Below are 21,925 nucleotides of genomic sequence, written 5' to 3'. Positions count from 1 at the left end.
CAAATGAATGAGTAATCTGAGCATCTCAATCAATTATTTATTGAGCACCTTTGACACATAGGTACTGTTCCTATTCCTCAATATCTCTTGAATCTTTATGATTTAGATACCTTTCTTACATAAATCATATGCTCCTCTCAACCTCAAAAGTTCTCTTATGTTTCTGCTGCCATGCCTGGCACATCGTAGAAGGTGCTAAATAAATGTTGAGCTGAACTGAGTAAATTTAGTGGAAAAAGAGAAACACAAGTTAGTTAAAACCTGTCAGGTATTGATGAAGCCATAATAGGTATAAAGTACTTTGTACATTGGGAGATCAGAAGAGATTAATTTTGATTAAGGTATCTGGGAATGCCTTGTGGATTAGGTAGATTTGATCAGGACCTGGAATTTAAGGACTGAGGGTGTGTGTGTGTGTGTGTGTGTGTGTGTGTGTGTGTGTGTGTGTATGTGTACATGCTCAGTTGTGTCTGACTCTTTGCGATCCATGGACTGTAGCCCACCAGACGGTGTCCACAGGATTTCCCAAGCAAGAATACTGGAGTAGATTGCCATTTCCTTCTCCGTAAGGACCAAGGATGAGGGCTTAAGGATGGAAGTATGAGTTAAGGCTTGGAAAGTGAAAGTGAAGTCTCTCAGTCGTGTCCGACTCTTTGTGACCCCGTGGACTGTAGCCTACCAAGCTCCTCTGTCCATGGGATTCTAAGGCTTGGAGGTATAAGTTAAAATGTTGTGTTTTGTTATGTTGATGAAAAAATTAATAGTTGATCTAAGAAAGAAATGGAAAATTTAATTTGAGACAACCTGAGGTTTATAACCTGGGAGACAGTCTTTCAGAAAGCTCTCTGAGGACTGCCCCGCCCCTTAGAGGTCACAGCACAGTTACAGCAGTTTTTGAGATAAAGGGTTCTACATCAAATGAATTACTGACAGAAGGAACGTTATCTCTCAAGGAGTTATGAAGTAGTGGGTCATCCTGACACTATACAAGATTGAGAAGGACTATAAGCTCTGGTTAATGCAGATGCACAATACACTCTAAAGGGGAGGGAAAAGGCTCGGTCTGGCAGAGAAAAAATTTATGTTTAAGTTATTCTTGTCTTGCTATAAAATATTAATTTATTTCATCAATTAGAGTTATTTTTGGTGTCAAAAAAATAGGGTGGGCGAATGGCCTAGATGAGGCAAAATAAAAAAGGAGTTTGGTCTTATATTTTGAGGACTGTAGCGTGACCAATCGTTATAATTGCAGTTTTCAAACGTTTCCAGGAAATAGTCCTTTCAATATTTGGGGCGTCAAGAGAGAGGTGGACCAGAGACGGCAGTTAGCCTGCTGGTGGACAAAGCAGGAAGTCGGAAGATGACAAAAACCTTCAGGGGGAGAAGGGTATTTAATGGCCAGCACTGGTCAGGAGGTAAGGAAGGAGTGTGCACGAGGAAGCGAGGCTGCGGAACAAGGCTTGTGGGGATCGCACAAGCACGCCGAGGGACAGGGGCGAAGCCCATAACAAGCCGGCTGCTTTCTGCGAGGGTACGGGCCTGCTCAGCCAGCTGGCGCCTGGCCCCGCCCCTCTAGGCCCGCCCAGCAACTATCGCCCCGCCCAACACTCGCCGCCCCGCCCAGCACTCGCCGCCCCGCCCCGTTACCGTCGCCCCGCCCCGTTACCGTCGCCCCGCCCCGCGCTTCTTGCCCGGCACACCCTCTGTGTCCTGGATTGCAGACCCCAGCCACTGAACGTCCTTGGCCCCGCCCAGCGACGGCGGCCGGCCTGGCGCCGGTTCGGCCTGGCAGAGGGAGGGCCTGGGCGGTGGGAGGGAGGTTACCTTTCTCTCTCTCACCCTCCGCCGCCCGAAGCGGGAGGAAGAAGCCGCGGCAAAGTCCGTGGGAGGCATGGCAGAAGCTCCGGATGAGCGCGAGCCGGGCTCCGTGGCAGGGGAGCAGCTGCAGCAGCAACACGTCGGGTGCCAAGTCTTCTCCGAGCGGCTGGCTCAGGCGAAGCCACAGCAAGCGTTCCTCTCCAGTTTCTTCACCAACAACCAGAAGTGCCAGCTTATGCTCTTAAAGACGTTGGCCACAAGTAGGAGCCTTGACCCGGGGGCTGGACGTCTGCGGGGTGGGGTCTGAGACCCGGCGGGCAGGGAGGGGCCTCCGCACCCCTCCGCTAGGGGGCTCTGGGTTTGGCTCAGGTGTGGCGGAGGCCGGGTTCTGGCCCCAAGGGCAGAGTTAAGGCAGATTTGGCATCGTGGGGTGGGTGTGGAGGTCTGAGCCTCAGTTTCGATCAGAGAAGGCGCTGAGGCCCCCTTCAGGACTACGTTTGCCTGTGGCGTGAATGAGGAGTCGGGTTAGGAGTTAGCCCTTTCCTTCACACTGACAGATCCTCTCATTTCATAGGTAAATTGTGCATTAATATGGGGACTGGAGAGTCCAGGTGAAGCAGAGTTTTAAAGAGCTACGTTAATTAAAGCATACTTGCTGAAACCGCGCAACTCAGATGGGATTTGAACCCAGCTAAAACTCAGATTGGGACTTGAACCCTGCAGGCTGGGACCGGAACCTGCTGTCTTTTAATTGAAATCGCACACCTGGTCTCAGGAAGTTCAGGTTCTTTGTCTCACTGCAGTAGGAATTGAGCAGGAGGCAAAATGATAGGTAAGAAGTAGATTTACTGAGAGAGATACAAACTGCATAGACAGTGTGGGCTGTCTCAGAAGGTGGGAGGCCCTGGGAGATCCATGTACCACAGACAGAAGGTGGTCTGTCTCAGGTGGTGAGGGTGGCCTGGATATATGGGCTGGTTAGTTTTTATGGGCTGGATAATTTCATAGGCTAATGAGTGGGAGTATTATTCCAACTCTTTTGGAGACATGGTGGGGATTTCCAGGATTGGGGCCAGAGCCCACTGTTTGGCCTTTTATGGTTAGCCTCAGAACTGCTGTGCGCTGTGTCATTTAGCATGCTGATAAATTAAAATGAGCATATAATAAGGCTCAAGATCTACTGAAAGTTGGATATTCTGCCATCTTGGGCCTAATTGGTCTAACCATTTTATGTCATGTCCACAACAGCGCTGTCATTCTTTAAGGGTTGTGCCCTGCCCCGTTTTGTCCTGGTTCACTGCTGCTGGCAGTGCAAAGACAGTTTTGCAGTCCTACTCTTTGTTGAAAAGGGTTCTTAACCTTCATACACGGATGGGCTTCAGAATGTGGAAACATCTGATATCGACTGCGAAACTCCTGTTTGTATGCTTCTAAGGGCATTTTTCTGGGGAGAGAGTTCATAGCCCCATGATGTTCTAAGATGCCCATGAACCTGAAAAGGTTAAGAACCATTGCTGTGGGTTACATAGGGACACCATCTACTGACCAGTTTCTAAATCCAGGGACATTGCACTAGAGATTTCTTAACTTTTTTACAAGGCCCTAGACTTCCCAAGTTTACTTTAGATACATTAAGAGAATCAAAGACAAACTTGTTTGCCCCAAATAAGACTACTGTTTCATAGCTGGCCAGTGACAGTTCAGAAGTCAACCACTCAGTGAGTTTTCCATCCTTCTTGAGATTACCTGCATCTCCAGGAATCAGGGGAGGAGAAAGGGGAGTAGAGGGGAATGATGACATTTTATTTACTTTGCAAATAGGTATCAAATGCCTCCTAGATTCTGCTTTGGGCAAATACAGAGAGTAGTTGGGACCCTGCCTTTAAAATGTTCCAAAGTGGAATGCAGTGGGAAGGATGGGCTGCAGATTTAGATGTGGGTTTAAATTTTGATCCCTTTCCTTGTTACACATGGAAGAGTGATTTGACTCTCTGATCCTGTCTGTCTTTATCAGGGAAAGGAAAAGGGAGTTGGGAAGGGGTGAAAGTACCTCTTTTAGGGTTGTTGTGAGGAATAGGTTTTATAAGTGTAAAGTGCCAGTGTATCAGGAGCTGAATAAAGAAACTAGCTGTTCTTACAGTGGAAGAGCCAAAAAGTGGAGGAAGAGTTGAGATAGGAAGTGAGAAGGACCAGGTGCTGAACTTGAGTCCCAGTAGTAATTAACCCGCTTCAACCTTCCAAGGGGAAAGCTGCTGGAGAACCTGTTAGTGTATTAAAGCATCAACCTGCAGCTTTAAAATCCTATCCCTGGGATGAGTGTGATGAAAGAGATCAGGCCTCAAGGGAGACATTAGTTTATTTTTCTCCAGAGCACATCCATTCTAAATACTGCAGGTCCTTCTTTGAAGAACCAAACCAATGTGGTCCCAGCATTTTTTTTTTTTTTAAGGGGACACTAGACTTTTGAACCCATTTCAGCTCTGTAAAACTCTCAGTTGCTTCAGTAATAATGCACTTAGTATGGTGCCTGATACTTGATATACACTAAGTAGTATTTATTAATAATAATTGTTTTACTGTTAACACTCTTCAAGAGGGATCAGGTTAGAAAAGCAGTAACCAGTACTTAACTTGCTCATCCAACAATACTTTTACTCACCTGTTTTTGCTTTCAGCATTTGAAAACCTTAATATCTTTTTTTTTGCTTATGTCACGTAATTTGCTGTGCATTTATATTCTCAGACAGGACATCTATGTGAAAAGTTGATGTTAGAGGCACTTGGGTTCCTTATATTTTCATGTAATTTTAACAGGCTCATAGATTCTTAGAAGTGGTGGTGGGGGGCTCCGGCGTTGTCTAGGCCTTTTCACCCCCATCACTGATCAGAAACCTCTGTGCCGTCAATTGATCAGAGTGTGTTTAGACCTCTGTTGGAACAGGTTATCTTTGAAGCCCTTTGAGGCTACCAGACTCTTGTATCGACTGCTGTAATTGTTGAAAAAACCCTTTCTCACGCTGAGTTGAAATGTGCTCCATCTAACGTCTGCCCTTTGGTCCTTGTTCTGCTCTCTGAACAAATGTTGGCAGAATCTATTCCCACATGACACCCCTTCAGATACTTGAAATTATTGTGGCCTTAGTTAAATCTTTTTTTTTAAACTTTAATCTTTTTATTTTGTATTGCTGCTGCTGCTGCTGAGTCGTTTCAGTCGTGTCCGAGGTATAGCCTATTAACAATGTTGTGATAATTTCAGGTGGACAGCATAGGGACTCAGCCATACATATGCATGTATCCATTCTCCTCCAAACTCCCTTCCCATCTAAGCTGGCAAGTAACAGTGAGCAGAGTTCCATGTGCTATACAATAGGTTTTTGTTGGTTATCTATTTTAAATATAGCAGTGTGTACATGACCTTCCCAAAGTCCCTAACTATCCCTTCCCACACCCCCACTCTGCCCCACAACCATAATTTGTTTTCTGTCTGTGAGTCTCTTTCTGTTTTGTAAGTTCATTTGTTATCGTTTCTTTTTAGATTCCATATATAAGGGATGTCATATGGTATTTCTCCTTCTCTGACTCACTTCACTCAGTATGACACTCTCTAGGTCCATCCATGTTGCTGCAGATGGCATTATTTCATTGTTTGGTAGCCGAGTAATATTCCACTGTGTACATGTACCACGTCTTTATTCATTCCTCTGTCAGTTGCTTCCATGTCTTGGCTCTTGTAAACAGTGCCACAGTGAACATTGGTGTGCGTGTATCCTTTCGGAACATGGTTTTCTCCAGATATGTACCCTGGAGTGGGATTGGAGGGTCACGTGGTAGCTCGATTTTTCGTTTTTTAGGGAATGTCTGTACTGTTCTCCATAGCGGCTGTAGCCATTTACATTCCCATCCACAGTGCAGGCGGGTTCCCTTTTCTCCACACCCTCTCCACCATTTGTTGTTTGTGGATTTTTTGATGATAGCCATTCTGACCAGTGTGAGGTGAAATCTCATTGTAGTTTTGATTTGCATTTCCTTAATAGCTAGAGATGTTGAACCTCTTTGCGTGTGCCTTTTGGCCATCTGTGTATCTTCTTTCTCCTTTCCAAATCTACAAATCCCTTTCTTGCTTCCTTGGGAACATAGCCCTGAGCTATTCCAGTCACCTTCCCCTGTGGAACGGGTTTGGTTGGCAGGTCCTGTTTAGAGTGTGGTACTCAGAATGGGATGCTGTGTACAGATGAGGGCAGACCACAGTGGGGCCACTTACTGCCTTCCTCTAATCGGGATACTGTGCTGCTGTTCATTTCTGTGGCTGTGACCACGGTCGTGTTGGTATATTTTGTACACATACGTTCCCTCAGTCTTTTGGTATATACTTTAACACATTGTGTTTGATCATTTAACTGAGAAACATACTTGATATTATCTGAGATGTTTGGTGGTACACTTTTTGGTATTTCTGTCAGTGTTTCATTTCATTAAAGACTTACTTTTATGTTAATTTAAGCTTATCTTTTTGTATTCATTTTTAAATCAATTTTAAGATATTAGTATACTTAATTACTAATTAGTATTGCTTAAAATTAGATATTAGTATTACTTCACTGAGATTTGAGAGGTATTTTTTTCTTCTATAATATTTGGATAATTTAATTGCTGCTGTTTTTTTCCAATTACCATATGTAATTGAATCAATCTCTTTCTAGATCCATATGTCAAACTTCTACTTGATGCCATGAAGCATTCAGGTTGGTAAGTAAATCTTTTTAAAGTGCTACTCTATATTCTGACTGCTGAAAGCAAACCACCCCTTTCTCCCCCATCCCCCCAAAACTGGAACTACTTCAGATTTTTCACTTCAGGCCGCAAAGCCGTTTCCACATGGTAGGTGGTGGTGGTGGTGGTTGGCCGCATTCTCTCCAGGCAGGCCTTGTTCTCTCCAGACCTCTTCTGCCCTAACTCCACATCTCTGGCTCCACCATTCACCTCAGGTATTTAGTAAAAACAATACTTAAAATCTTTATCGTAACTAATTACCAAACCTGGTTTTTCCACTATGCCAGTCTCAGCATTATCCTTAATAGAGAAGAAGTCTCAGTTTGTTATGCATACAGTAGCCTTCCAGGTATCGTTCACCTTTGAGGAGATCAGAAAAAGTGACTTCTGAGCTCCCCTTCTTAACATTCTGGCCCGAGGGCAGAAACTCCAGCATATTTCCAGTGTGGTCTTCATTCGTCGAGCCAATGCTTTATGGACTCACGGCATGGCGTTTGAACTGGGATTGATTTTGCAGACAGTCTCCTTATTTTACAGATGAGAGAACTAAGTGCTGAGGGTGCTCAGTTGCTTTCCTAAGGTGTCCTGTGTGGCAGTGGTGGAGATGTGGGTCTCCTGGCCCAGGGCTGTGCCCCATGGACGCTGCTGCTGGACGTTGTCTCTTTAATCCATTCTTGCCTTCCAGTGCTGTTAACAAAGACAGACACTTTTCTTGTGAAGATTGTAATGGAAATGTCAGTGGAGGTTTTGACGCTTCAGTGTCTCAGGTAGGCGTTTTACCGAGTTGTTTTCCTTCCTCCAGTTCTCATGTTTGCTGAGTGCCTTCCACATGCCAGGCATTCTACTTAGTAGACTTTGTGCAGGATTGAAAAAAAATGAGGTAGTCGCAATTCTGACCCTGAAGGTGCTCACACCTCACAGGGGAGACAAGACGTGCATGCAGACAAAGATAGAATTTGAGGCAGGTTAAATTCTTGGAGGTGGGTGTGGTTAACCATAGGGGATATTGTGCTGTTCAGCTGCTATATGGTGGGAGGCTTTGAATGTCAGGATAAAGAGTTTCATCTTTACACAGTGGGAAGTGATGCATCTTTGAGAATTTTTGATGAGGAGAGTGAGTTTCCTCATCTGTAATACATGGGTAGTGATTGTATTTATCTCACAGATATGATTATGAGAATTAAATGAGATTTCTCTTGTAAATTACACTCAAGTCAACACATGTTAGTTTTAAGTCAGTGGGGGGTTCTGACAGAGTTTCGAGGTGGTAGATAGATACGTCATGTGATGAGGGTAGATAAAAGTGTCGTACGTCACTGATTCCATCATGAGTATGTAACACACATTTAACTACGTTTAATTGTTTCCTGCTAGGGACGTTATATGTTTTTTGGTTATTTATAGCTTTTTCAGGGAAATCATGGGAAAGAGCAACATAGCAGAGGGGTGAGGTGTCTGAGTTTTGGAGTTAGATAGACTTTGAGTTCAAATCCTTATTCCCCTGCTTATTAGCTGTGGGACTTGGGCAAGTTATTAATTTTATTCTCTGTTTCCTCATTTGTAAATTAAAAAAATATTAATTTATTTTAATTGGGGGCTAATTACTTTACAGTATTGTAGTGGTTTTTGCCATACACTGACATGAATCAGCCATGGGTGTACATGTGTTGCCCATCCTGAACCCCCCCTCCCACCTCCCTCCCCATCCCAATCCCTCAGGGCCAACCCAGTGCACCAGCCCTGAGCACCCTGTATCATGCATCAAACCTGGGCTGGCTATCTGTTTCACATATGATGATATACATGATTCATTGCTATTCTTCCAAATCATCCCACCCTCACCTTCTCCCACAGAGTCCAAAAGACTGTTCTTTACATCTGTGTGTCTTTTGCTGTCTCGCATATAGGGTCATCATTACCATCTTTCTAAATTCCATATATATGCATCAGTATACTGTATTGGTGTTTTTCTTTCTGACTTACTTCACTTTGTATAATAGACTCCAGTTTCATCCACCTCTTTAGAACTCATTCAAATGCATTCTTTTTAATGGCTGAGTAATATTCCATTGTGTATATGTACCACAGCTTTCTTATCCCTTCCTCGTTTGTAAATTGATAACTGTAACACCTATAGCTCTCCAGGTGGGTCCATTCCCTTTTGGGGTTAAATAGAGTGCACATTTTGAATCTTCATTGTATTTCTCAGCAGTGTTATACACAGTTGGGAACTCTTCTTTTTAATTAAAATTTTTGTTGTGAAGTATCTCATTCATACAGAAGAATAACAAACCTATATGTATGCTTTAAGTCATAATAATAAAATTAACATCTGTATAACTACCACACAGATTTGAGAAATAAAACCCTGCTGGGACTTTAGAAGCCTGTATGCCCCTTCTTGGATCATAGCCCCCCTTCCTTATTTTTGACTTTTGTAATAATCATTCCCTGCTTATCTGAATGGTTTTAACATCTATGTATACAGTCAAACATTGTGTTATGTAGTTGCCTGCTTTTAAAAAAGTTTAAAAAAAATTTATTTATTTGGCTGCACCAGGTCTTAGTTGTGGTAAGTGAGATCTTTCATCTTCATTGCAAAATGTGGAATCTTTAGTTATGGCATGTAAAACCTTTGGCTGTGGGATGTAGGATCTAGTTCCCTGACCAGGGATCGAACCCCAGACCCCTGCACCGGGAGCGTTGAGTCTTAGCCACTGGACCACCAGGAAAGTCCTTTGTTGCCTGCTTTTAAGCTTTATATATACTTGGGGTCATATGTAATACTCTGTCATTTTATGAAATTATACAGGATATAGTCCTCTGTAACTTAATTCTTTTGTACAACATTGTGAGATTCTTCTGTCTTGTATGCATCCCTGGTTTATTTAGTGTCACTGTTGTATATATTATTCCACTGTATGTCTGTAGTAGAGTGTACTCTCTCTAATGTCATTTCCAACTGTATTATTATAAGCAATGCTGCTTTGAATTCTTCACCTTCTCTCCTGAAGCACACAGGCAGGAGTTGCCATAGGGTCTCTGCCTAGAGTGGATTGCTGGCTCATATCTCATGCATTCACTTGACTTGAACAGCTAACGCCACTTGCTTGCCATGGTTTCCGGTATGCAGCACTCCTGCAGTTGCTCCTTTGGTAGCTCAGCTTCCTGTATCAGCCCTTAAATGTTGAAGTCCCTTAATCCAGAGTGTTACAGCCCCTTCTTTTCTATCTGGCACTCTGCCAAGGTGATCTAATTTGTTTTGCTAGGTCAGAACTCTGTCTTGAACTCCACATCCGTAGAGCCAAGTGTTCACTGCACAGCTACACTTGGAAGTTTTAAAGGCATCTCAGACCTGACATGTCCAAATCCAAATTGATGATTTTTTACCATCCTCCATCTCCACCCAACTTGGTCTTCTAGTTTTGCATATCTCAGTGAATGGTACCACCATCCATCCTATTACCCAAGCTAGAGCTTTAGGGATCATCCTTGATACCTCTATTCCCTTCTCATTTTCTATCCAGCACCAAATTTTGTGCAGTCTACCTCCTAAATACCTTTTAGGCTTCTACCACCCTAGCTTGGGCACTGTTATCTCTTGCCTGCTCCTGCTGCTGCTAAGTCGCTTCAGTCGTGTCCGACTCTGCAATCCCATAGACGGCAGCCCACCAGGCTCCCCCCGTCCCCAGGATTCTCCAGGCAAGAACACTGGAGTGGGTTGCCATTTCCTTCTCCAATGCCTAGAATACTTTATTCTCATTCAGTTAGTCTCTCTGCATCCAGTTTGGATCATCTTATGCCTGTTTTTCCAATTGTGGTCAAAAGAATGAAAGCAAAATAAAACACCCCCTGTTTCACTGTTCCCTTTCAGTGACTTCCCATTGCTGTCAGGATAAAGAGTGGCTTGGCCCTGATGACCTCACCAGCCCTACCTCATGCCTACCACCTCCAGCTTTGTGCTTCAGTCCTGTGGGCCTACCTTCACCTTTTCAAACATTCTTGTCCTTCAACCCTCCCCCTACCCTTTGCATGTATTATTCTCTCTCTGGAATGCTCCCTTCCCCTCTCCTCAAATTTGACTCCTGTTCATCCATCCATTAGATCCCAGTTTTAACATTCCTTCTTCACAGAACCATTTCCCAACTCTGCAGATCAGGTCTGGTACTCCATTGTATGTACTCATAACAACTGTTATTGCATGTGCTCAAACATTTTGGTAAATATTTGATTAATTTCTATCTCCATTTGTAGACTGTAAATCTAATAGGTCTTGATAAACAGTAGTTGAATAAATGAATGTTGAATGAATGTATATAAAATACCTGGGACATGTCCCAGTGTCTGGCACATAGTAAGTATGGAGTAAGTAGAAACTGTTATTATTAGGACCCCTCATGTCTTTGTTATTCTTATAGGGTCTTCCTGTAAAGTGTGCTGTTGGCTTTTTGCACTTCTTTCTGAAGGTCTTTCTGAGGACTTTTCCTGGCAATTCTAGTAGAATGGGACAGTGTGGTCATGCATTGTTGATTCATTGCTCATTCAGAAACTTGATAAGAAGCATTTTACATATATTCTCATTTAATTCTCACAGTTCTATGAGGTAGGTAATGTAAGTTATCTCCTTTTGATAGTTGAGGAAACTGAGGCACAGAAAGCTTAAGAAACTTGCCCAAGGTCACTGACTTAGTAAGGAGTGGGGCTGGAATTTGAATCTCTGGTTCATTCCAAGGTCCACAGTTAAATATTATTAAGAGTCCAAGACAGGCTGGTGCAGTCCACCCAGCGAGGATGGTGTGTGAATAAATGTCCTTACACTAAGTGCTGTGCAGTCCAAGGAGAGGAGAGCCCTTGGGGAAGGCTTCCTGGCATGTATGGAGAAGAGTGGGCCTTGATGGTGGGCTGGGTGTGGGCTTGATAGAGAAGAGGAGGTGAGGCTTTCCATGCAGTGAGCCCCCTCAGGTGAGAGTGAAGGTGGAATCTTATGAAATGAGAGTAGCTCTTGGAAATAACTGACCTTCTCTCATTTTGGTGCCTCTTAGATTGTTCTGTGCCAGAATAATATCCGTAATCAGGCCCATATGAACAGAGTGGTCACCCACGAGCTCATTCACGCGTTTGATCATTGTCGTGCTCATGTCAATTGGTTCACCAATGTCAGACATTTGGCCTGCTCTGAGGTAAGTTTTATTGTAGAAGATACTTTCCCTCCACCCTGAACATTGTGTGTTTGAACATTTTATTCAAGTATGATTTATTTAAACATATTTGTTTTCTTGTCATAATTCCATGTTAGTCTTCGATTTCCATTTTTAACTACTGAATACAATTTTTGTCTTAAATATAACCTTTAAATCCTAATAATAGTGATTTGACTATTATATGACTATAATATAAAAAAACAATTTTTCCTATGGAATAAACATTTCCTATATCATAAAATTTATATAAACATTTACTGCGGGCTGTGTACCTAACACTGTTCTGTTTGTGGATTCTTATTTAATCTTCACAACAATCCCTTGAAGTGTAGATACTGTTATTCCCATTTTATTTGGTGAAAAGTGAGGCAGTTGTTTAGATACCATGGTTAGTAAGTGGCAGAGGCAAGATTACAGTCAAAGTTCTTGATGGGTTTGCTGTGCTGCCTTCCACAGGTAAAGTTGCTAGCTTTCTCTAGAATAAAACAGTTCATTTAAAAAATGCAGCATCAGTCCAGTTCAGTCAATCATGTCTGATTCTTTGTGACCTCATGGACTGCAGCACGCCAGGCTTCTGTGTCCATTACCAACTCTGGGAGCTTACTCAAACTCATGTCCATCGAGTTGGTGATGCCATCCAACCATCTCATCCTCTGTCATCCCCTTCTCCTCCCGCCTTCAATCTTTCCCAGTATCAGGGTCTTTACCAATGAGTCAGTTTTTCGCATCAGGTGGCCAAAGTATTGGAGCTTCAGCTTCAGCATCAGTACTTCGAATGAATATTCAGGACTGATTTCCTTTATGATAGACTGGTTGGATCTCTGCAGTCCAGGGGACCCTCAAGAGTCTTTTCCAACACCACAGTTCAAAAGCATCAATTCTTTGGTACTCTGCTTTCTGTATAGTGCAACTCACATCCATACATGACTGTTGGAAAAACCATGGCTTTGACTAGATGGACCTTTTGTTGGCAAAAGTAATGTCTCTGCTTTTTAATATGCTGTCTAGGTTAGTCATAGCTTTTCTTCCAAGGAGCAAGTGTCTTTTAATTTTATGGCTTCAATCACCATCTGTAGTGATTTTGGAGCCCCCAAAATAAAGTCTGTCACTGTTTCCATTGTTTCCCCATCTATTTGCCATAAAGTGATGGGATCAGAGGCCATGATCTTAGTTTTCTGAATGATGAATTCTAAGCCAACTTTTTCACTCTCCTCTTTCACTTTCATCCAGAGGCTCTTTAATTCTTCTTCGCTTTCTGCCATAAGGGTGGTGTCATCTGCATATCTGAGGTTAGTGATATTTTTCACGGCAATCTTGATTCCAGGTTGTGCTTCATCCAGCCCAGCATTTCACATGATGTACTCTGCATATAAGTTAAATAAGCAGGGTGACAATATACAGCCTTGATGTACTCCTTTCTCAATTTGGAAACAGTCTGTTGTTCCATGTCCAGTTCTCAGTGTTGCTTCTTGACCTGCATACAGATGTCTGAGGCGGCAGGTCAGGTGGTCTGTATTCCCATCTCTTTCAGAATTTTCCACAGTTTGTTGTGATCTACACAGTCAAAGGTTTTGATGTAGTCAGTAAAGCAGAAGTAGATGTTTTTTTGGAACTCTTTTGCTTTTTCTGTGATCCAGTGGATGTTGGCAATTTGATCTCCGGTTCCTCTGCCTTTTCTGAATCCAGCTTGAACATCTGGAAGTTCAGGGTTCATGTACTTTTGAAGCCTGGGTTGGAGGATTTTGAGCATTACTTTGCTAGTGTGTGAGATGAGTGCAATTGTGCGGTAGTTTGAGCATTCTTTGGCATTGCCTTTCTTTGGCATTGGAATGAAAACTGACCTTTTCCAGTCCTGTGGCCACTGCTGAGTTTTCCAAATTTGCTGGCATATTGAGTGTAGCAGTTTCACAGCATCATCTTTTAGGATTTGAAATAGCTCAACTGGAATTCCATCACCTCCACTAGCTTTGTTCGTAGTGATGCTTCCTTAGGCCCAGTTGACTTTGCATTTCAGGATATCTGGCTCTAGGTGAGTGATCACACCATCATGGTTATCTGGGTCATGAAGATCTTTTTTGTATAGTTCTTCTGTGTATTCTTGCCACTTCTTAAATCTTCTGCTTCTGTTAGGTCCATACCATTTCAGTCTTTTATTGTGCCCATCTTTGCATGAAATGTTCCTTTGATATGTCTAATTTTCTTGAAGAGATCTCTAGTCTTTCCCAGTCTATTGTTTTCTTCTGTTTCTTTGCATTGATCACTGAGGAAGGCTTTCTTATCTCTCCTTTCCATTCTTTGGAACTCTGCATTCAAATGGGTATATCTTTCCTTTTCTCCTTTGCCTTTAGCTTCTGTTCCTTTCTCAGCTATTTGTAAGGCCTCCTCAGACAATCATTTTGCCTTTTGGCATTTCTTTTTCTTGGGGATGGTCTTGATCACTGCCTCCTGTACAATGTCACGAACCTCTGTCCGCAGTTCTTCAGGTACTCTGTCTATCAGATCCAATCCCTTGAATCTATTTCTCACTTCCACTGTATAAGGATTTAGTTTAGGTCATACCTGAATGGTCTAGTGGTTTTTCCTACTTTCTTCAATTTAAATCTGAATTTGGCAATAAGGAGTTCATGATCTGAGCCACAGTCAGCTCCTGGTCTTGTTTTTGCTGACTGTATAGAGCTTCTCCATCTTTGGCTGCAAAGAATATAATCAATCTGATTTCGGTGTTGACCATCTGGTGATGTCCATGTGTAGAGTCTTCTCTTGTGTTGCTGGGAGAGGGTGTGTTCTCTTGGCAAAACTCGATTGGCCTTTACCCTACTTCATTCTGTACTCCAAGGCCAAATTTGCCTGTTGCTCCAGGTGTCTCTTGACTTCCTACTTTTGCATTTCAGTCCCTTATAATGAAAAGGACATTTTTTGGGGGTGTTAGTTCTAGAAGGTCTTGTAGGTCTTCATAAAACTGTTCAACTTCAGCTTCTTTGGCATTACTTACTGGTTGGGGCATAGACTTGGATTACAGTGATATTGAATGGTTTGCCTTGGAAATGAACAGAGATTATTCTGTTGTTTTCGAGATTGCACCAAAATACTGCATTTCTTTTGTTGACTATAAAGGCTACTCCATTTCTTCTAAGGGATTCTTGCCTACAGTAGTATATATAATGGTCATCTGAGTTAAATTTACCCATTCCAGTCCATTTTAGTTCACTGATTCCTAAAATGTCAATGTTCACTCTTGCTAGCTCCTATTTGACTACTTCCAATTTACCTTGATTCATGGACCTAACATTCCAGGTGCCTATGCAATATTGTTCTTTACAGCATTAGACTTTACTTCCATCACCAATCACATCCACAACTGGGTGTTGTTTTTCTTTGGCTCTGTCTCTTCATTCTTTCTGGAGTTATTTCTCCACTGTTCTCTCCTAGCATATGGGCACCTGCCTACCCGGGGAGTTTGTCTTTCAGTGTCCTATCTTTTTGCCTATCTTTGCCTATCTTTGATGGCAGAGTAGAAGGATGTGCGCTCATCTTCTGTGAGAACTCCAAAATTACAACTCGCTGCTGAACAACTGTCGACATGAGAATGCCCACCAAAAAATATACCCCATGTCCAAGGGCAAAGGAGAAGCCCCAGCAAGATGGTAGGAGGGGCCAAATTGCATTTAGAATCAAACCCCATACCTGCCAGAGACACTTGGCGGTCTCAAACAAAACCTTGTGCACGCCAGGAGACTCCACAGAGACTGAGCCAGACCTGCCCCTGAATGTTTGCATGTCTTTGTTTGGAAACCTGCCTTTCTTCAAGATTCATGTCAATCATTTTATGGCCTGGGTGAACTCACCTTGTGCCAGTGTTATCTCAAAATGCATGTTGTGGGTGAAGGGCCTGGTGCCAATCTCTGAGTTTTGAGACATTTCCTTTCCTGTAGCTATATAGGATTCCCTGGTGGCTCAGATGGTGAAGAGTCTGCCTGCAATTCGGGAGACCTGGGTTTGATCCCTGGGTTGGGAAGATCCCCTGGAGAAGGAAATGGCAATCCACTCCAGTATTCTTGCCTGGAAAATCCCATGGACAGAGGAACCTGGCAGGCTACAGTCCGTGGGGTCACAAAGAGTCAGACACGACTGAGCAACTTCACTTTCAAGATGATATTAAATGTTTGAGTGTGTCCTGTGGAGGTACAGGTCAGCAGTGGCCTGCCGCTGGGGCAGGGGCTCTGGGTGCAGCAGACCTGGGTATGGCATAAGCCCTCTTGGAGGAGGTTGCTATTAACTGCACCATAGAGCTCCCAGAACTTACACAGAACTGGGAAAACAGACTCTTGGAGGGCACAAACAGAACCTTGTGTGTACCAGGACCCAGAGACCCCATAGAGACTGAGCCAGAACTGTGTCTGAGTCTCTCCTGTGGAGGTACAGGTCAGCAGTGGCCTGCTGTAGGGGGCAGGGGCTCTGGGTGCAGCAGCCTGGGGTATGGCATAAGCCCTCTTGGAGGAGGTTGCCATTAACCCCACCATAGAGCTGCCAGGACTTACACAGGACTGGGGAAACAGACTCTTGGTGGGTACAAACAAAACTTTGTGCGCACCAGGACCCAGGAGAAAGGAGCAGTGGCCCCACAAGAGACTGACCCAGACTTGCCCGTGAGTGTCCAGGAGTCTCTGGTGGAGGTGTGGGTTGGCGGTGGCCTGGAACAAGGTCCACGGCACTGAGTGCAGCAGTGCCTTATGCGTGCACAGGACCTTTTGAAGGAGGTTGCCATTATCTTCATTACCTCCACCATAGTTTTGGCCTCAGGTCAAACAACAGGGAGGGGACACAGCCCCGCCCATCAACAGAAAATTAGATTAAAGGTTTACTGAGCATGACCCCGCCCATCAGAAGAAGACCCAGTTTCCCCCTCAGTCAGTCTCTCCCATCAGGAAGCTTCCATAAGCCTCTTATCCTTATCCATCTGGGGGCAGACAGAATGAAAACCACAATCACAGAAAACTAATCAAACTGATCATATGGACCACAACCTTCTTTAGTTCAATGAAACCATGAGCCATGCTGTATTAGGCCACCCAAGGTAGATGGGTCAAGGTGGAGAGTTCTGACAAAACATGGTTCACTGGAGAAGGGAATGGCAAACGACTTTCAGTATTCTTGGCTTGAGAACCCCATGAACAGTATGAAAAATACAATATAGGAAGATATTTATTATTATCTTCCTATGTTGATTGGATTGCTTTCAGAAATACATATATATATGCTCCTAGAAAGACATTTGTATTTCATACTTGCATTTCATTAATTGAAGAGTGCAATGTGCTGAGAAGCTTAAAAAATTTAATATAAATTTCAAGCTTATATTTCATAACTTAGATTATTTTTTCTTTCCCTTGAAATTAATAAGCAGCCTTACTGCATCTGATTATAACTCATATAATTTGGAAAAAAGACTGAAACCTGAGCTTTTGAATATTTCTCTCTCTTGGGTGTTACAAGAATTAATGCCTGTTAGCTAGTTAAAGTGTGTTAAGTGCTTTGAGCTCCTCAGAGGAATGAAACTATGTTATTATAGGAGTATTAAGAAGTGGGCCATCTGATTGGAGTGAGTGAGCAAAATTGTGGCCAGGCTGGCTATAGAATGTGGGTAGTTCCACAACTCTTTCACATATTAAAGCTGCTTTTCAGAGTAGGAAATGGGAACCCACTCTAGTATTCTTACCTGGAAAATTCCATGGACAGAGGAGCCTGGCGGACTACAGTCCATGGGGTTGCAAAGAGTCGGAAAACACGACTGAGCACATCCACAAAGCTGCTTCTTACCTTAAAGATACAGCAAATTGGAAAATACGTGCTGACTTCAGGCTGTCATATTCATAGCATGACCAGTTTGGAATGTTCTTGGTTCCTGTACCCATTAACTTTTCACAGGCCAATTGAGGCCTTGGAGGAAGGTCATGAACTTACATGGGTTTAGGGAAGGTCCAGGAGAGTTTCAGTGGTTTGGGCTAGGAGGACTGGGAGGTTTGTGCGCCTGAGTGTCTTAGGTACTGTTCTGTTTTATGCACATATTAAACTACACTGTTGGTGGGAATGCAAACTAGTACAGCCACTTTGGAGAACAGTGTGGAGATTCCTTAAAAAATTGCAAATAGAACTACCTTATGACCCAGCAATCCCACTGCTGGGCATACACACCGAGGAAACCAGAATTGAAAGAGACACATGTACCCCAATGTTCATCGCAGCACTTTTTATAATAGCCAGGACATGGAAACAACCTAGATGTCCATCAGCAAATGAATGGATAAGAAAGCTGTGGTACATATACACAATGAAGTATTACTCAGCCATTAAAAAGAATACATTTGAATCAGTTCTGATGAGATGGATGAAACTGGAGCCGATTATACAGAGTGAAGTAAGCCAGAAAGAAAAACACCAATACAGTATACTAACACATATATATGGAATTTAGAAAGATGGCAATGACGACCCTGTATGCAAGACAGCAAAAAAGACACAGATGTGTATAACGGACTTTTGGACTCAGAGGGAGAGGGAGAGGGTGGGATGATTTGGGAGAATGGCATTCTATCATGTATACTATCATGTAAGAATCGAATCGCCAGTCTATGTCCGATGCAGGATACAGCATGCTTGGGGCTGGTGCACAGTGATGACCCAGAGAGATATTATGGGGAGGGAGGTGGGAGGGGGGGTTCATGTTTGGGAACGCATATACACCCGTGGTGGATTCATGTCAATGTATGGCAAAACCAATACAGTATTGTAAATTAAAATAAAGTAAAAAAAAAAAGATCAGTTTGTAGGTCTTTGGAAGAATTCTTTCTTGAAGTCCTTTTGGTCATTTCTAGAAGTGAGAACAGAGGATCTGTAAAGATTGTAGAGGGCAGAATCTGTAACTCAGAAGTACAACTCTGACTTTTGGTTGCAAAAGAAATTAGTTCTGTCATTAAGGCCCCAGAGAAACATTTTCAAAATTCTTTTTGAATAGGTGATGTTTTGTAGCTTAGCTCATAGATGTCTGGCCTTTTTTAAAAACATGCTTTTCTGAATTCAGTAGTTATTTGTTTATTTATTGGTTGTGCTGGATCTTCGTTGCCATGCCGTCTTTTCTCTAGCTGCAGCCAGCAGGGGCTAAACTCTGCTTGCGGTGTACCAGCTTCTCATCGTGGTGGCTTCTCTTGTTGCAGAGCATGGGCCTCGGTAGTTATGGCACAAGGGCTTGGTAGTTACGGTTCCTGGACTCTAGAGCACAGGCTTAGTAATTGTGGCATGTGGGATTAGTTGCTCCATGGCATGTGGGATCTTCTTGGACAAGAGATCGAACCCATGTCTCCTGTATTGGCAGCAGATTCTTTAGCATTCACCCACCAGAGAAGCCCTTTGCTCTTTTTCTTAACTTAAGAACTTCTTAAGTCAATAGTGAAGTGAAGTTGCTCAGTCGTGTCCGACTCTTTGCGACCCCATGGACTGTAGCCCACCAGTCTCCTCAGTCCATGGAATTTTCCAGGCAAGATTACTGGAGTGGGTTGCCATTTCCTTCTCCAGCAGATCTTCCCAACCCAGGGATCGAACCCGGGCCTTCCACACGGCAGGCAGACGCTTTACTGTCTGAGCCACCAGTTGAAAAAAATCTTACAGATACTCTGTCCTCAGAAAATTATGCCAATTTTATATTCTTTTATAATAAAAAAAAAATCAGCTGATATAAAGGTATAGAGCACAAGTGCTTACTTTCTTTTTGTCTGCCTTCTGTCTTTGTGATAGGTTCGAGCTGCTAACCTGAGTGGAGACTGCTCACTTTTAAATGAAATATTCAGGTTGCATTTTGGATTAAAACAACACCATCAGGTAAAAACTAACATATGAAATCGCTTAACTGTCAAGAGTGCTATGAGTGGAAATAATGAATAGAGAAATGAGAAGTACATTTAGTATTTGAAATGTGAAAGAACTATTATTTGAAAAGAATACAACATGTATATCACTTAAACCAATAGAGGGAATTCAGTTATGTTTTATAATTAAGGGCAAGCTCTGTGACTGGGAGATTTTCACAGTGAAAAGAGCTATGATATCTCGCATGGGATCATTTTGGATGGGGGTAGATAATGAATGGAGATGAAATCACATCCTGTCTTCTATTCTAACAGTCCTGGACTTCTGTTTCAAACTATCATTGTTCTTAAGACAAAAAAGTAATACCTGTCAGAACAGAGACTGCAGCGCAGCGCGGGGTGTATTAGCGCTCCTTTATCAAGGCTGTGTGATGTGACAGCAAAGCTCTGCATCGGCACAGACTTAACTATGAAGAGCTGAGCTGAGAGGTTTTGTGAACAAAACAAAATGAAAACTATAGGCAAGATCAGTCCTGCTGGAAAGCTTTTAACGTCACCGATAAATGGACCCGGGGAGAGGAAATTTAGAACTGATGGACTGGTGAAGAATGTGAGCAGTTCTTCCCACAGCAACCAAGGGGCTCTGTGTCCACACTGAGGAGAAGGGCTGGTCAGAGCTTTTCTGTGGGAAGAGGTTGCTGGGCCAGTTCGTGACGTACATGGGCATCAGGGTAGCAGTTTCAACCAGATGTAGAAGGGACAGGCTTGGAACAACAACAGGAAGGTCCTTGGTGGAGTAACTCAACTCAGCTCTGGGGAGGAAGGTGGAATGTCACAGTGAACTAAGAGAAACTGTGAACTCAGTGAATGGAAGTTAGAAGGCAAACCTGGGGCCTGGGAAGGGTGACTGCGCAGATAAGGCTGGTACGCTTTCAGCCTGTGCCAGCTCCACTTGGTGATGTGCTGCTGACTTGTCCTGAGCCACAATGGCATCTGTGCCCTCCAATCCCTGCTCTTCTGGTGAAGTCAGCCCAGGCAGCATTTGAATGGGCCGTGTGTTCTGGCTTTCAGTGGAAAGAGTGGAAGCAGGGTGCACTCAGCACATCCCCAGGAAGAGGCTAATGCACATAAGGCATGTCGTCCGGGGCCAAGAGTCTTTGAAAGAAATCTCTCCTCTTTTTACCTTGGGTTGGAAGTAGCGGGTGATAGGATGAAGATAAGTGGAGGCAGTGGGAGAAGAGTCCTAGCTTTTGTATAGCATGTGACCAAGAAAAAACTTGTCTGATTTTTTTTTTTTCCCCCTGAAAAATTAGAAAACCTTCAATTTTTGTGTGTGGTTTCCTGTTGCCTCCAGGGGAGATGCCCCTCTCAAAGGAAGTTATCCAGCAATGGTCAGCTATGAAAAATTGAGAGAGAGAGAGGCACAGCAGTATATTTCAGATTTATTCAAGTTAAAAAAATTCAACCAGACCCTTATTTATAGACTTTTAAAATGATTTTTCAAATTGGGAGTTACTGTTTAGCAGATATTGCCTAGAACTTATCATCATTGGGAAAGATAAGAAGAAGGGAAGAGAGGAAGAGATCTTTCTTATGCCTAAATAATTTTAGATTGAGCTAAACATGCTCCATAATTGCATCTTTATTTTTTGGACTGATAGAAATGAATAAAGTAACATGAGAGAAAATTAATTTTGACCGTGGTTCAGACCTTTTGTGAAGTGTTACTATTTCATGAGTAAATTTTCATATAAGATTAACACTATATACTTTCTTGCTCCTTAGACTTGTGTGCGAGACAGAGCCATTCGTTCTATCCTGGCTGTTAGGAACATTAGCAAAGAAGTAGCTCAGAAAGCTGTTGATGAAGTTTTTGAGTCTTGTTTCAATGACCATGAACCTTTTGGAAGGATCCCTCATAATAAGACTTATGCAAGATATGCTCATAGAGACTTTCAAAACCGGGATCGATACTACTCAAATATATGAAGACAATGATATTTTATACTATAGAGCTTCAGTGATCATGAAGAAAGTATGGTTCCTAAGTGGACAAACATAAATGATCAATTAAATACAGGGAAGACACAGAAGATGCTGATTCTAACATCAGAAAAAGTAACTGTTGAGAAATGAAATTGACTTAAATGCAAAGGCAAACACTGTATCTTTGTAGCTTTGGATCTTCATTTACCAGTTGGTAAATAAAGCAAATAAATTGTTAATTTAAAATTTTCTACAATATACTTGTTATTGTGTTTTGTTTTTATGATAGTT

At 42.8% G+C, this 21,925-nt stretch overlaps 1 protein-coding gene across 4 annotated transcripts; it reads left to right on the top strand.

Annotated features, from left to right (window-relative positions):
• Positions 1 to 1,832: 1,832 nt before the first annotated feature.
• Positions 1,833 to 21,721, top strand: ATP23 (ATP23 metallopeptidase and ATP synthase assembly factor homolog). 4 transcript variants are annotated; one of them, XM_068971687.1, is made up of 6 exons: positions 1,833 to 2,078; positions 6,519 to 6,564; positions 7,274 to 7,355; positions 11,631 to 11,768; positions 19,578 to 19,661; positions 21,434 to 21,721. In XM_068971687.1, the coding sequence occupies exons 1-6, from the start codon at positions 1,892 to 1,894 to the stop codon at positions 21,635 to 21,637; spliced, it is 741 nt and encodes a 246-aa protein (XP_068827788.1). In that variant the 5' UTR covers positions 1,833 to 1,891; the 3' UTR covers positions 21,638 to 21,721. The 4 variants fall into 4 exon arrangements, with proteins under 4 accessions (XP_068827788.1, XP_068827785.1, XP_068827784.1 ...); XM_068971683.1 differs by having other exon boundaries at positions 2,014 to 2,078; positions 6,519 to 6,560; XM_068971684.1 differs by lacking the exon at positions 7,274 to 7,355 and having other exon boundaries at positions 1,998 to 2,078.
• Positions 21,722 to 21,925: the final 204 nt, after the last annotated feature.

Source organism: Capricornis sumatraensis, chromosome 4 (genome assembly GCF_032405125.1).
Source record: "Capricornis sumatraensis isolate serow.1 chromosome 4, serow.2, whole genome shotgun sequence".
Lineage (NCBI taxonomy): Eukaryota > Metazoa > Chordata > Mammalia > Artiodactyla > Bovidae > Capricornis > Capricornis sumatraensis.
Note: the sequence above shows the minus strand (reverse complement) of the source record. Positions and strands in the feature narration are given on the sequence as shown.

Coding starts and splice junctions, on each gene's coding strand:
- ATP23 (XM_068971687.1), top strand. CDS start 1,892: ATGGCAGAAGCTCCGGATGAGCGCGAGCCGGGCTCCGTGGCAGGGGAG. Junction 7,356..11,630: donor TTGACGCTTCAGTGTCTCAG/GTAGGCGTTTTA, acceptor GGTGCCTCTTAG/ATTGTTCTGTGCCAGAATAA. Junction 11,769..19,577: donor GACATTTGGCCTGCTCTGAG/GTAAGTTTTATT, acceptor TCTTTGTGATAG/GTTCGAGCTGCTAACCTGAG.